The 15,188-nt window shown below is 45.9% G+C and overlaps 1 protein-coding gene across 1 annotated transcript in view; it reads right to left on the reverse strand.

Annotated features, from left to right (window-relative positions):
* Window positions 1-1,687: 1,687 nt before the first annotated feature.
* The window catches only part of Shisa6 (shisa family member 6), a gene marked incomplete at its 5' end in the record, with an annotated part of 297,390 nt that continues 283,889 nt past the window's right edge, over window positions 1,688-15,188 (reverse strand). Inside the window, 3 exons of the mRNA XM_005399742.2 lie at window positions 1,688-8,278; window positions 10,028-10,180; window positions 14,343-14,399. Of these exons, the coding sequence (XP_005399799.1) occupies window positions 7,728-8,278; window positions 10,028-10,180; window positions 14,343-14,399 (761 nt within the window). The remainder of the gene's footprint in view (window positions 8,279-10,027; window positions 10,181-14,342; window positions 14,400-15,188) is intronic.

A 15,188-nucleotide genomic window follows, 5' to 3' on the forward strand; every position in this document is an offset into this window, starting at 1 on the left:
AAGAGTGGGAGAAATGTCTGTGAAAATTTAATCTTTGGGATTTCTTTGACAGCCAACTTGTTGATTTTGGGAAATCACAAAAAATTAAGTCAAACAGAAGAGAGAGCTTTTGAAAATCTTGTTCTTCCTCTTGTTCAATACTTTTGCTTCTCCATAACCATCTTGTTTGCACAAGGGTACATGTACCGGCAATGGTAAAGATACTATTTTATAAGGGGAAGGTCCAGGCAAAGGTTTTTTCCACTCTATCCCCACTGTTTCCTCCTACTTTACACTTCTGCCATCATAAATACCAACTAAGCCCATCAGTTTCCTAAGAAGTTTTAAGAAAGCCACAGAAATACACTAAAGAAGCAGAGAAGCATTTTAGAGATGGACTTGTCTGTCCTGTTCATTTTGTTTTAAATGAGAAAACTGAGATTTGAAGAGAAGTGAGTTTCTCAAGGTCATATAATGAATAAGGTCCCTTGACTTCTACTTTGCTGCTCTTCAAAAGCATCCTATTTGCTGGGATGGGAAAGTTGAGATGGGTATGACCAAGGAAGACAGTGGGGTGAGTACTAACAAGCTCTTCCTGCTTCCTAGAATTTCAGCTATAGCATGAATATTATTCTGTGATCATTAAATTATAACCCAGCAAGCATAAGGCCTTGGGTGGAGGTTCAGTGGTAGTGTACTTGCTTCCCACGTAGGGTTCCATCCCTAGTATTAAAGGGGAAAAAATCAGATACAGCAAGGATCTTAAGAGTCCATCTGTTTCCCGTGTATTACAGTGACTTAGAAGCAAAGGCACTGCAATAACAATAGTTGTAATGAGTAAATATACATCAGAATTGGAGTGGTCATGTGGTATAATGTATAAAGGCAGTAAGCAGGTTTATAGTTAGGGTGTGAATGCCATTGATTAGAAGAATATATGTATATTAAAGTATAAGGCCAGTACATCCAACAAAGATTTTATTTACAAAGGAGTTGGAAGTTTGGGAATAGAGTTTTGCTAAGGATGATTCTAGAAACTACGGAGGAGCTGAATTGTGGGGTTCAGCCAGCCATCTTGTTTAGCAACACTTTGTTTGCTCAACCTACATCTAGGCTCTGGTGAACAAGATGTAACCTTGGTACTATAAGTGAACATGAGCCAAAGAACATAAGAGTCATGTCCAGAGAAACAAAATTCCAAATCAAAATCACTTTTCATGGTGCAACTTGACTTTCTGGATTGAGTATTTAGCCACCGTTCCTCTGATCAACTACAGTAACTGCAGAAATTAAAATCAAACTAGGACCTAATGTCCTAATGTAGTAGTGCTGTGGTAAAGAACTATGGCTATGACCTTAAGGACTTCTGATTCTGCTGTGGATGGGGATAGCTTTTTCATTGGTATGTGTTCTGGGCTTCCCTTCCTACGTTCCTTCTGTCCACCATTTTTAAGCATAATAGTAAAGTTTAGTTTGTACATCATAATGTGAACCCATCGGAAGTATACACTTTCATAATTACGGTTTTGCAGCTACCACCACAGTCCAGTTTTAAAATATCCTTATCACCCCATAAAAGTTTCCTAGTTCCTGTTCGTTTTCAGTCTTTGCTTCCACTTTCAACTTCAATGATATTCTATATGCTTTCTAATTATTATTAGTTTAGACTCAACAAAAATAAGCTTGTAGCTACTTTAAGAGACGCAAGTTGTGTTGAAACAGCTTTATTTTTTTTAATCCATAAATATTTGTTACTGACAAAAGTGGAAAAATTCTTAAGACTAAATCTTACTAAAGTGATATCTGTTTACAGTACATATAGAATGTGCTTTGACAGGTAAGGATGACGATGAGATTTGTACAGGAGCAGAAACAAGAGCACTGCTCATTGTGAAGCTTACATATGAGGAATGAAGAAATCGCAAAGGTACGGATAGAAAGGTCATTTTCATCAATACTACCATATATAATAAACAGAATCCATAAATTGGGCTAATGCATAAAAATGTTCATTAATTCCCCTTAGGAAAGTGTGTCCCCAAACTAAAAATATTATAGTAAGAATTGCTTTTTATTAGAGAATTTCAAGAATTCTTTACTACAAAATATCTAGTTGTGTTATAGAACTAGAGGAATTTTTTTTTTCCACTACGAAGCAAATGAATGGGTCCTCTCATGAAGTGGCATTCAAGGGTCACTGCAGGATGGGCAGAAAAGTTGAGCAGGGTCTTCTCTTCCCTCAGCAGGAAGGGTCTTATGGAAGCATACAGTGTCCTTTTTCTGAATGATGAAAGGTTAATGTATTTGCCGATTTACAATATAGGTTTGATGGTACCGACTTGGAATCTCCATTCTTGCTTCACAAGCCTTCACTGGGAAGGCAGTAGTGTCACAAGCAGGGGACAGAAAGATACTAGGATGAGGTGAAAGCCCACCTCCTAGCAGCCCAGGTTGGGTGCCTCCTCCTCTCCAGTTGGAATGGAACCTCAGTGTCCAGTCTTTGTGTTCAGGAGAACATTCCAGAGTGGGATACAATAACATCCTCTGCCACATGGAACCTTTGCCAAGAGTGCATCTCTGAGGCTTGGCATGTGTTTTTCAGCTGTCCTTAGATACAAACTTCATGCCCAAACTTCATAGGCTGACATACAAATCTTTCTTTTCTAGTCCCCTCTTTGAAATTGGAACTGCTTCCCTCCAGCTATAAGGACCGTATCAAAAATGAAAACTCCAAACTCAGAATTTTCTAGTGACACAGACACCTAGGTGGCTTAGGTGTGTCTGTAGGAGAGGCTTCGTGACACATGGTTGGTATCTTGCTGAATGGTCAGGCCCTTCATCCTCAGGCATGAGAACATCCGTGGTTGGCCAAGACCATCAGGCCAATCCCATCTCTGGTGAGGAGTCTTGTGGCTAATTGGGGCGTCTGAGATGTCTCTGTAGGGGGAAGGCATAGGTGAGATGTATACAGCTCAGTTGAGGTGGAGGGGATGTGAGGAAAGAAAAGGACACAGATGAGAAATGCAAGTCCTAGAATGTGAGAGCTGAAGGAAACTTGGAATCATATCTAATTGAAGCCCCTCATTTTATAGATGGGTAAACTGAGGTACTAAGCAGGAATGTGAGTCCTCTCAGTCACGTGGTGAGATGGAGACACAGCCAGGGCTGGAAGCTGCATCTCCAGAGCCTCAGCTTTGTACCTTTTTCTCCTTGAGTATGCTGCCTTCCAAAATCAAATATAGAGCCCAGGAAGGCTGCCTTTTCATATTGAATTTGCCATTAAAATGCTGCATTTCATAAAAAAATAACATTTAACTCCTCAAAATACTTCATCAAAGCACAACAGACTTCCTTGAAAATATTCATGAGCAAAGTTCCCTAGATTCAGAGAGGATGACAGAGGAATGCCTATGGCATATGGAAAGTAATGAGCCAGCCCTTCTCAGAGCAGGTGCCTTCTAGGGTCCATGTGATTGGCAGCCCTTTCAAACTATTACCTTGTGTCAAGTCCACAGTTGCTAATGGAAGGAATTAGGGTAGGAGGCTGGTGCTGGACAAGGTGTCTTTGAAGGAGATGAATTAAGTTTGGTGGCAGGGATGTTGGGATGGATACTCTTCCATGCTTGGAGAGTCCTGAGGCCTTCAAGTCTTCTGAGACAAAGGAGTAACTGTGAGGCACGCTCACTTGCAGGAAAGGGGAGTGAGTGGCTGAGAGTCCCCAAAGGTATGAAAATTTGGCTGGAGCAGGAGCCTAGTAGCTAGTAGCAGTCTGGGTCAGGAGCTTCACGGGTTTTATAGGTGTAGGAACCAAAGCTGATCTTTTGGCTGTAACACCTCTGGCCCAGCAGTCTCTCTTTCCCCTCCCAAAGGTCAGAGGGGGAGAGCCCTTGGCTTCATGCCCTTGAATATCATCTCACAGATGTAGGAAGTGAAGGATACACCAGAGAGGTAAACAGAGGACTTGAAGAATTCCTGGTTCTTCTGCAGTTTTCCTTCAGAGCTCTAATTCTGAAAACTACAGACTATAACAGGATCAAGGAAAATAAATTTTGGATGAAGGAAAGTAAACAAGGAAACAAATGAGAAGAAAGGAAGAGGGAACTGGTATAGGAGATTGAGGTTAAAAGGGAAGCAAAAGTGAAAAGAGAAGGGGAGGAACTTCAGCCTGCAGGAGGGGGTACTTTCTAAGGGACAGAGACCTATCACTCCAGGTGCATGGGCAGAAGCCCACTTAAGAGATTAAGGAATTCCTGCAAAGCCTTTGTGATTCCTGAGTGCTTAGACCCAGGAGTTTACTGGAGGAAGCAAGACTGCAAGGGCACAAAAGACACAGAAAGCCTCCAGAAGAACATTCAGGTCAGGAGAAACCTGTGCAAACCCAGTCCATCCCTAACAGAGCAATGGAGACACAAGAGAGAACAGAATGAGCAGAGGAAAATCTTGGGATTTAGGATTCCTTTGCTAGGGACAGGTGCCCTCTATGAGGGAGGAGCGGCCCTTCTGTATGTAGCAAGGCCACTAGCATGGTTGGGCTGGAAGCTGTGACATCTGAGTTCTAGAACCAGAATGCACACTTAAATGAACCTATCTGGCAGTATGGTTTTGCTTATTCTAGAGAGATGGATGAAACGGCTGAGCAGATGAGGTCCCCTCTTATTGTGGATCTCCCCTTACCGGGGGTAGCCCTGAATCGCATACAAACTCTATTTTTTCTTATGCATACATACCTGTGATGAAGTTTAATTTGCACATTAAGCACAAGAAGAGGTGAACAGCATTAACAATAAAATAGGACAATTATAGCAATATACTGTAATAAGAGTTATGTGAATGTCCTCTCTCTTTTTAGCCAGGGTAAATATTACTAGTTTTGGACCATGGTTGACTGCAAGCTACTGAAACAGGGTAATATAGAACTGGGTCTAAGTGGTGACTACTGTACCTTCATGTCCCAATTAAGACAGTTTCTGGAGTCTGAAGCAGGAATCTGAAATGGAGCGAGTCTACAGGCCCTCTATCTCTATCTCTTTCTTTTCCACTATCCTCTCTCTCTCCTTCCTCTCTTTTTCTTTGTTCCAGGCCTCAGGATAAAGCAAAAGAACTCCTTTACAAAGGATAATTATCCACGCTGAATTTTCTGATTTCAAATGATGATTCAACTGATGAAAGAGATTTTTAAACCTGACAGTGGTAAGACTTGGAATAAAAACTATTTTGAAATCAACCTATGAACCAAACCCTGAGACAGACAGAAACACACCTTGTCAGAGAGAAGGTTGGGGGCAGGGAGCCCAGGGGAAGATTCCCCTGAGGGCTAGAGAACCTAGAGTCCAGAACATGTTTCGGCAGGATGAGACAGATCTCTGGTTTAGTATGTATAGTATAAACACCAGGGGAACAGCTTTCACCTACCCATGACCTGTCCTTTCCCCTCCCCACAAACAAGTGGTCTTCAGGGGAACTGGCCAAGGGCTAAGGAGTCAAAGGGTTCCAGGCTTAGGAGCCCAGTTGTAAGACACACTTTTGCTTCTACGACTGCCATCTGCTTTATGTAGATCAGTTTCCTTTTTTCCATCTCCCTTAGTCTTACCTTCTGGAACAAATGCTCATAAACCCATGGGGACCAGCCCTTCAGAAGGTTTATGTGTTTGTGGGGAGGAAAGCAGAGGGGGTCAGTCCTCATCTCCCATCCTCAGGGTCCCGGGGACATTTCCCCAGTGCAGATGCTGAGGACTGTGGTCATAACCTCCAACCTCTGTCCCCTTGTGATTCATATGACCCAGTCCTGTTCAGCCTGGAAGGTGAGCTTTGGGGAGAGGAGGAGAGAAGTTTGGAATTGTTGACTTCTGTAAGAGGAAGCAGTCCAAAAATTTCTTTGTAGTTTTTGGACTTGGTTAGATTAAAAATTCTCAGGACAGATGAGTTCTCCCCACCTTTTTAAAAGACTATTCATGTGGAGCTAAGAGAATGTAAAATCCTCCTTAAGGGCATTATTGCTGGAATCTGACTGGTGACATCCTAGTTTTAGTATTACACCTTCACCAAACAGTCTGGAGCTGATTCCTCCCAGCCCCAGACCAGGAGACATCCTGTCCCTGAGAACTGGGAGCCTCTGTATCTCTTCCCCTGATGTTGCGGGGCAGATGTGGGGGAGGTGTTGCTGTGTTCATGTTAGCTCTCTAGAGGTGGGCACACCCTTTCCACTGCTCAGTTGGGAGAGAGAGAAGGGGCTGTGATGGGCTACCACTGGGGGCCCCTCACAGAGCTGAGGGCAGGAACGGACCTGCCTGAAGTTACAGTGCCCCCTGCAGGGAAGGACCGATGAGCTGGGGAGACGCCCAATTAGCTCCTGAACTAGTAGCCTGGATCAGTACCATTGTCTATTTGCATTTACCAATGGGTCTTTGATCCTTTGATGCACTGGTGGGAGGAAGGGCAGCCAGGGGAGAGTAATGGAACTAATTAGCTGGGGAGACGCCCAATTAGCTCCTGAACTAGTAGCCTGGATCAGTACCATTGTCTATTTGCATTTACCAATGGGTCTTTGATCCTTTGATGCACTGGTGGGAGGAAGGGCAGCCAGGGGAGAGTAATGGAACTAGAGGGTACAGGAGAAGATACATGGTGGGAAAGGAAGGCAGGGAGAGAAGGCGATCTGAGTAGAGAAGGAGCCCACTAAGTGGTTGGCAGTGGGGAAAGAGGAGCAGGCAAGTGCAGGACAGCCAGCCTAGAGAAAGTCCTCCTTACTTGGGGCTGAGCATCTTCTCTGTACAAGCTTCTGCCTCTGTCCTGCCTGAGGTGCATGGTGGGGGACAAGCAGAGCCTTGAATGATGGGAATGGTGAGCCCCTGAGATCCTGGGCATCACAGTGGCCCTCCCCACCCTAGCTCAGAGTTCAGACCTAGAGGCCTGGAGGCAGTGGGGGAGATAAACAGGTGGCCAGGAAGACTCCCCTAAAGTCCCTGCACCCCAATACCAAAGCCTTAAAGAACTGAAACAGCTAGGCTGGAGGAGAGCAAAGCCTCCCCCACCACACCAGAAGAGGGGCCAGGGCAGCCAGCTGGAATGGGACAGGGTTTCCAACAAGAGGACGCAGCTGCAGGAAGGGAAGCCTCCTTGTCCCAGGGAGGGATGAAGGGCCAGGGTCAGCAAAGGAAGGGCCACTCACTTGGTGGGGACCCGAGAGTTCCAGCAGGCAGAAGAGAATCAGTATTGTGCTTATAACACAGCAGCTCTCTGTCTCGGAGAGCAAGCAGGCAGTTTTTAGGCACTAGAAGATTTCTGTGATGTGGTTCTAGGTAAATGGATAAGACCGAGTAGCCTATTTGGTCAGCCCACTGACTGTACCCACTGGCCTGTTCCAATCCGGACAGTTTTAGATCAGGGGCAGGTGAGGGTCTTCTGGCTGACAGAACCTGGGCAGAGTGCCTTGGATGGGAAGGAGGGTGTGGGACTGAAGGACGTTGGTGAAGGTGGCAGGGGTGGGACTGGGGCTCCACCTGCTCCTTGCTCCCCATTGATTGTACTGGAAGAGTGAAAGCAGATGCTCTAGGTCCTGGGTCGAGTGTGTTGGGCCAGGCCATCGGAGCTGGGGTATGGCTTTCTGGACAAAGGTGGCCCACCCCTTCCGCCAATGGAGGAGAACTGGAAAGGGAAAGGGACAAGCAGAAGGCTGGACGTTCTGCTCCTGACCTCTGCTCTGTTTTGCCCCACCCCACCCCGCCAAGCACCCAGCAGGGCTCTGTCGGTCACACTGTCACTTCAGTCTTGCTGGCCGTGTAGCAGGTGTGGTGGCCCGGGATGTAGTGCAGCTGCTCCACGGTGTTGTGTCTGCGCGAGGCAAAGGCGTGGCGCTTGGCTGCTGTCTGGCTCTGGCCCAGGGTGGCGTAGGAGTTATTGGAGGCACTGGGATGGGAGTGCATCTTGGTCATGCGGTAGCGGTCCAGCACGGGCGTGGACACAAATACGTCCGTGTGGGAGATGGCCCGCGACAAGGACTGCTCGGGGAAGGCCGTCCGCTCCGGCGACAGCAACGGGTCCTGGGAATGCAGGCGCTCAGTGGAAAGGAGCTGCTCATCAGACAGAATGCGGTCATAGGGCATGCTGAACTCATCCGACAGGCCCCGTTGCGGGGACAAGACCCTGTCCTGGGACATGGCCCGGATGGGCCTGCGTGGTCTTTCCCGCGGCAGCGGCTTCTGCTGAGACATCTGGATGACGTTGAGTGGGAGGGTGCCGCGGGCCGCCAGGTCAGGCAGGTGCCTCCGCCTCATGTAGTACTCATCAGCCTCCTTGTCCGCTGCAGAGGAAGGAGACAGAAGGAAATGGGGTGACACCAGGGAGAGAGCTTGGAGAAAGCCCCACAGCCCTATCGCTGAGTCATCTGCCTATAAATCTTCAAGAACAATGCTGTTAAACCCTTTCTGTTTATAGAGTAGGACCTGAAGGCTCAGGCGAAGGTGGTGCTGTTCCACTGAATGTGCCAGCCAGTACCTGGAAGCTTGTGAACTGCAGATTCCGACCCAGGGCCTCAGATGTGTCCAAGAGACTGCATCTCTAACACAGTCCCAGGCGCTGTTCCTGGTCCAAGGACCACTTCGAGTAGCAAGAGGTTAAGGGACCTCTTCAAGATCCCCAGAGAGCTCATGGCAGATAAGGGCAAGTCCAACCCCTTGGGCTCCTCCTACTCCTGTGCTGTATGTACCACACCACAGTCCTGACATCTCATGGCATCCTGTCTTGATGGAGCACCCAAGTAGCCCCTGGAGTTTCTGAACAAGGTCTAGATCCTCTCTTTATGGAAGCTGAGTCACAGATCCAGCCTCCAGCTGGAAAAACGCAAGATGTTCTAGCTAAGAGGCATCTGTGAGAAAGCATGCCTGGTAACTTACGAACATAGTAACACCTTCTCTGGAGCAGCCGACAGTGCACAGGAAGCTGATGCATGGGCATCTAACCTCTGTACAACCATGTCATCAGCCTACAGTACTGCGCTTGTGCCCACAACACAGAAGGCTGGAATGCTCAGACACTTGAACCTCACTCAAATGCTCCATTGTCCTCTCTATCAAGTAGGCCCTCTCAAGCTCACACAGCACACACACAAACCTGAATCACCCCACATTTCAGCAGGGAGAACTCCTTCAGACAACCCTCAAGATCTGCACCAAACTCAAAACATTGCTTCCTTTTAAATTGGCGCAGAGGGGCTACTGATGGGTGTATTCTGGCAACTGAGCCATGTTTTCTTGACTCAGGGCATCAATCAGATTTCTTAGATCATCAGAGATGCCCACTTCCTCCCATAGAAACTCAGTGTTCCCCCATGGGGATGGGTGATGTGAGCTTGGGGTGGTCTATTAGGGTACATTGCCTTGTAGGCTGGGGCTTCAGTAGTTAGTGGTCATCAAAAGAGATTTATAAGAAAACTCAGGGAGAAGACCCAAGGGTCTGAAGTCCAAGGAAGAAGAGTGGTCCCTCAATGTATTTCCTTGGCATTTTAGTGTCAAACCCCTCAAGATCCACAGACTCCCTAAAACTCAAGTGAAAGACCAGGAATCCCTAATGAAACAGGATATGCACAAGAGATTGCGAGTCTCAGGCTCTCTAGATGGTGTTGGCTGAGTTAGAGAGGGAGCTGACCTACGGGTCTCAAAAAAAGCTCTGGACATTGTTAACTACTATTCTAAAATGGGACAAAGAGCAATGAAAACCCATGATTTGCAGAAGCAGATGGGCAAGTGTGCAGGGCTGGGAAAGTCTTTCTCTTGCAGTTGAACTGGTGCAAGAGTTGGAGTGCTGCCTCATATAGAAGTGCAGATCTAAGTTTCTATGGCCTATATTCTGTCCCTGGGAAGAATAGACTCAGGCTCCAAAGAACAAAAGCAAGAGACTTGCATATACTCTTCTTCCTACATGCAACTCAGGCTTTGTTCTTGGCCTTGAGCACTTGTTCTCTTGGGGATGGGTCAAGAGAGAGAAACAGACAGAGGAAGATTTCTTGGAGACATCAGGGACAGACCTCAACCCTGGGAGGGACTTGGCTTACTTAGCCTCTTCAGAGATGAGTACTTGCTCGGGTTGGTCTTCACTGCAGACTCATAGGATGGGGGTAGGTGTGCCAAGTTCTGGAAAGAGCGGGAGAAGGAGAGGTCATAGGGCTCGGTGGCTGATGTCAGGATGTTGTTCATCCGGGGCTTCTCTGCAAGAAAAGGGGAGAGATGTGTTGCATTAGTGAAGACTTGGACAGAGGAATGTTCAGGTCCTCTCTCTGTACTTTCTAATTCATCCTTAACTAGAGTCCTGGTTTCCTGGCCCTCTGTGCTAGCACACAGGAAATGCTGTTGACAGTTGCCCTCATGCTCAAGTCCAGTTGTCAATAGCCTGGGGACAGGTGCTGTTTTAGCTGTCACTGACCACCTCCCACAGGAGTTCTTGAGTAGCAGACTCAACTCTGAATCTTGGAAGCAGATCACTGCTCTAAGTATACCACTGGGTAATCTGATGAAAATATAAAACTGTTGCAGCCAAGGAGCATCATAAAACCATCTACTGTGCAAAGGTGCTATCCATCTCCTAATAGTTATAGGCACACCTCTCCAGGTCAGACAAACCTGACCTTGGAGGAGCTGTAGTGCCTTGCTTTACGTACCACAGAAGAACTTAGTCTAAGACCCAACTCTGCTGCCACTCCCCTACTCTATCCATAATTCATGCCCCTACCTGGGAAGCACCCACCTGGGAATTTTCATGCTCCACACCTGACAAGCCCTGTGAGCCACACAACCATTGTATCTTACTTTAATTCCCTTCTCAGAAGACCCTTGAGTTAACTCTAAGCTGCTAGAGGAAAGAATGTACACAAAAGGACTCATCACACCCTTCGTACTTCCCCCCTCTTCCCCAGAGATACAGCCTTGAGGTTCCCAAATCAGAAGAAGGAATGGAATGCCATTCATTGTCAGAACTCAGTTAAAAAGATGGAGGAAGGAATGGAAAATACGGTGAAAGGGTAATAAAGTGAGTGATTACTGGGGCACCATGCAGGATGAGTTGGGTCTGGGGGGTTGCCAGATTAGGGATAACACAGGAGAGGGGATGCATGACCTGCTGAGGGTTGGTGGCTAAAATGGGGATCCGAGAGGAATGAAGACCCAGGAAAGCAGGCTTTGTTGTTCTGAGAGATGAGAAGAGAGAAGCCACAAAAAGAAGTCAACAGGTGGGTGCTGGGGGAAATTATGGTATCATTCCAAGAAGTGAGGGAGGTGGGGGGCTACATTTGCTGTATCACCCCTCCATCCTCTCTGGTTGGGCTACTTCACGACCAAAGAAGACTGAGAAGTAGAAGACTCAAATGTGGGGACAGATGTGCAAATGGACTATGATTTCTTAATCCTCTAAGCAGAGAGTGCTGAATCATGGGACACAACATTCTATGAACACTGGGAGAGAGGGAAGCCCTCCTAGGCCTTATGCAAAGGCATCCCAGGCACAGGGAACTCCTGGCATCACTGTTCCTTTCTGCCTGCACTGTCACCCCCAGTACTGGGGATTGAGCCAGAGGATCTCAGCCAATATGCTGGTGTTCACCCCAGCCCAGCTTGGTACATATGTGAGGGGGTGATCAGAACATGTTGTACAGAAAAGTCCTCCCTGGCAGAGATCATGACAGATGCTGGGAACTGAAGAGGGCAGGGACCAGAAAGCATTGCTTCTTCCACTTGGTTAACAGCCACCAATCTCTTAGCTCTGTCTTTTTTACTTCTAGCCATGTTGGTGAACAGACTTTCCTTTGCCTGTTGATATCATATTTCCAATGAAGGCATTTCTCAGTTCACCCTCTTCCAAGATCAACATTTCTGGATACTGTAGTCTAACCAGTGTTTTTTTTTCACATGCCACTGAGCCAAGGCCAGCTTTCTTGCCTTCTTTATCCACCAAGATTTCCACTGATCCCTAGTTCAAACTCTTCTTCCTATCGAAATATATTCCTTTTTCCTTCTCTCAACTTCTCCTTTGACTAAAGGCCTTGGCTCTGGCCATCTCACATCTTTTCAGCACATACAGTGTCTGCTGTTCCAGTTTACACTGCTATTCTTGTAAGTTCTACTCAGTTTAGTATCTAACTGGTCTCTAGTAATTTGCTTTGAGTCAATCTTGTTGAGCTCTAAAGATTGTAATGCCCCTGACTGCACAAACCTTGCTTGCTTTTCCTGTTATCTCTCCTTTCCTTCTTCCCTCCTTCTCTTTTCCCACTCTCTCTTTCTTTCTCCCTTTCTTTTTCCTTCCTTACTCCCTCCTGTCCCGCTCTTCCTCTTTCTTTCCTTCCCTTGATCTTCTTCCCTCTTTCTTTCTCTCTCTCTCTTTCTTTCTTTCTTTCCTTCTTTTGCTTTCTTTCTCTTTTTCTCTTCTTTCATTTTCTTTGTTTTCTCTTTTTTCTTTCTTCTCTCTCTTTCTCTCTTTCTCTTTCTTTCTTTCACAGGATGAAACCCAAGGCTTTATAAATGTCAGGGGAGCACTCTATCACTGAGCTACACCACTAGCCCTCCAATTCTTCTGATCCTTTTATATTGCATGGTCCAAAATAAGGATTCAATTGATGCTCCTTGCTTGTCCAGCACACACAGGTCTCTTCCTGTCTTAATCGTGGCTTTTCCAGTTCCTTGAGGGGAGGGGTCATATCCATGAAAGCAATCCAGAGAAAATTGCTAATGCACTGTGGGCTTCGCAAAACCAGGGACTGAAGCTCACCTGCTCTCCTTTTTTTGTACCAGTTGGAAGAGACAAGAAAGTAAGAGATAGAGAAAAAAATGGTTCTTCCTTTTGTATTCAGGAGTTTGTACTTGTGTTGGCTCCTTCTGAGGAAAGCCAGCTCAGCAGTTGTTCTTCCAGAATGTCACTGAGCAAGTGGGAGCTCTCCTTGCTTGTCTTTTCTGGCTCCTCTTCTTGGTATTCATTGCCATAGGCTTCCCCCGGGCTCCCTGTCTCTGCCTTCTGCTTTTCTTGTTCAGGATTCTTGCACAGATTGCCTCCACCCCCAACTCCTGTTACAGTCTTCAAAGATCAACTTATATCTTCAGCTTCCACCTCTCCCCATGTTTTATCTCTGTATTTCCGGCTGCCTGTTGTGTGATTCTTCTTGCATATCCTACAGTCATATCAAATCTAGCTAGATGTCCAGATCTAAGCTCCCACCAACAATTCTACCCTATGTGCATCCTGGCTGCTTTCCTGATTGCTTGGCTAGTGTCAATAGCCCCACTCCCGTTCTTCTAATCAATCTTGGCTCATTGTCGTCCTCAGCACTGGCTCTCATCAGCCATATTCTGTTACTGGCAAGGCTTTTCCAATTCTTTCTTCAAAATGTTTCATATCTCAGTCCTCCTCTCTGTTCCCATTGTTAACTTTGCCACTGCTGTCAACCTCTTGTAACTGATCTCTCCAATTTCTCCCAGTTCTAATTTTTCTTGTGTCCAATAATGTGAAACATTTCATTTACTGCTGCTTTCATTATGTATTTCCACAGCTCTGGAGGATCATCTCAAAATATTCTCTTCCTCTTGTCCTAATTAAAATGTCCCCCAACCTCAGTGCTGAAGTACTGCATAATCTGCCATGTGAGTTGTAGTTCTCTCTACCAGGTGGGTCGTTGATTTACTTTGAGTTTCTCTCTCATGAAAACTTCAATAATGGTTTTACTCCTTCATAGCAAAGAGGCAAGAGTGACTGAGAGTTCACCATTTACATTACTGTCTTACATTTTACTAAGTTTGGGAAAGGCATTGAGATAGTTTTCCTCTGTGGTTTCAAATGTAAGTTTCAATCTGTTGGGAGCACATGAAACGCTAAGAGGGAAACATGGTTTTGTAACCCTTTGGCACAATGTTAACACTCTACAGCTTTCGCCCTTTTCTCTTGCCAAGAGGCTAAGTCCCAAATCAGTTTTGAGTTTCATCAAATTGTAATTAGTATGGGGAGCATCAAGGTAACTTAACCAAGTCTCATGTCATTTGTGAATGATACCATAAGAAGCTTTTGATTCGCCTTGCTCTAGACATATAGAATGTATGCCTGCAAGGAATGATATACATCGCAAGCATGAATGGGTTAAGAATGGATCAAGCTTCTTCCTTTTTGTGGCAAAAATTGCTCTGTTATCCAGAGACAGAAACTCCAAGGGGATAATGGTCTAAAAGGCAGAGTGAATATGGGTGGCCCTGGAGAATGGCTAGCACATGGCTCCTTCCACCTGCTTAGTTTCAGGGAGTCAGTGACCATGTGTTTGATGCTGATGGGCATCTGTGGTTAGCATGGAACAACATGGAATGAGGATGGAGTGCAGAGTGCTGTCAGTCATCTCTCACCATGTGTAGGGGTCTGGGTAGCACTGCTTAAAATCGGATGATTATATTGACGATCACCTGAAAGTCATAGAAAAGAAATTTTTAAAGAAGAGTTCAGGTACCCCACTGTCTAACATATCAGCATCTCTTTTTACCTTGTATATGTTTCTCTGACTCAAGGGAGTCCTTCTAAGAAAGGCAGGAGATAGTGAACCAGGCTCAAAGAAACTCCCCCTGCTGTTTCTCTCTCTTATTGCAGCTGGGTAATGTCACTGTCGCGATCCACATATGTCTCTGGGCCTGCCTGACCAGATGCAGAAGACTTTTGGGGGTGGGAGCAGGTTGAGGAGAAGGAGGGAGACTAGGAAACACTTGACAAGTACACTTACATGGGGTAGAGGTCAGGGAAGAGGAATACTAGTTTCTTTGGGGGCAGAAGGGAGGATATTAGGGTGCAGCTAGCCAGGAAGAGGATGCCCTGTCTTAAAGTATTTATGTACAGGTGTCTGCATGCATCCTGAGAGGAGGCAAGGTGGCCTGGGAACTATCCACTGTCCAAGATAAGAAGTACTGGATTCTACACACAGTGAAATAGCCCAATAGCTCAAAAGCATATCCTTTATTAATAATGCAAAGCCCACTTAGACTAAATGAGCCACAAAATTAATACCCCTAGTTTCCAAAGGACAGAGTTCAGAATATCCCAAGGGCTTCTAAAAGATTTTAGTGAAGATCTGACTTGCTACTGAAGTACATTTGAACATTGTATTATTGCTTCAGCTCAACACTGTCATCTTGTTTTTCATAGTTTATATATCAAATGTTTTAGGAAGTTAACAGTGGTTATTATATTGCATATTGTTATCT

The sequence above is a fragment of the Chinchilla lanigera genome, unplaced genomic scaffold (assembly GCF_000276665.1).
Source record: "Chinchilla lanigera isolate Chin_1 unplaced genomic scaffold, ChiLan1.0 scaffold00066, whole genome shotgun sequence".
Lineage (NCBI taxonomy): Eukaryota > Metazoa > Chordata > Mammalia > Rodentia > Chinchillidae > Chinchilla > Chinchilla lanigera.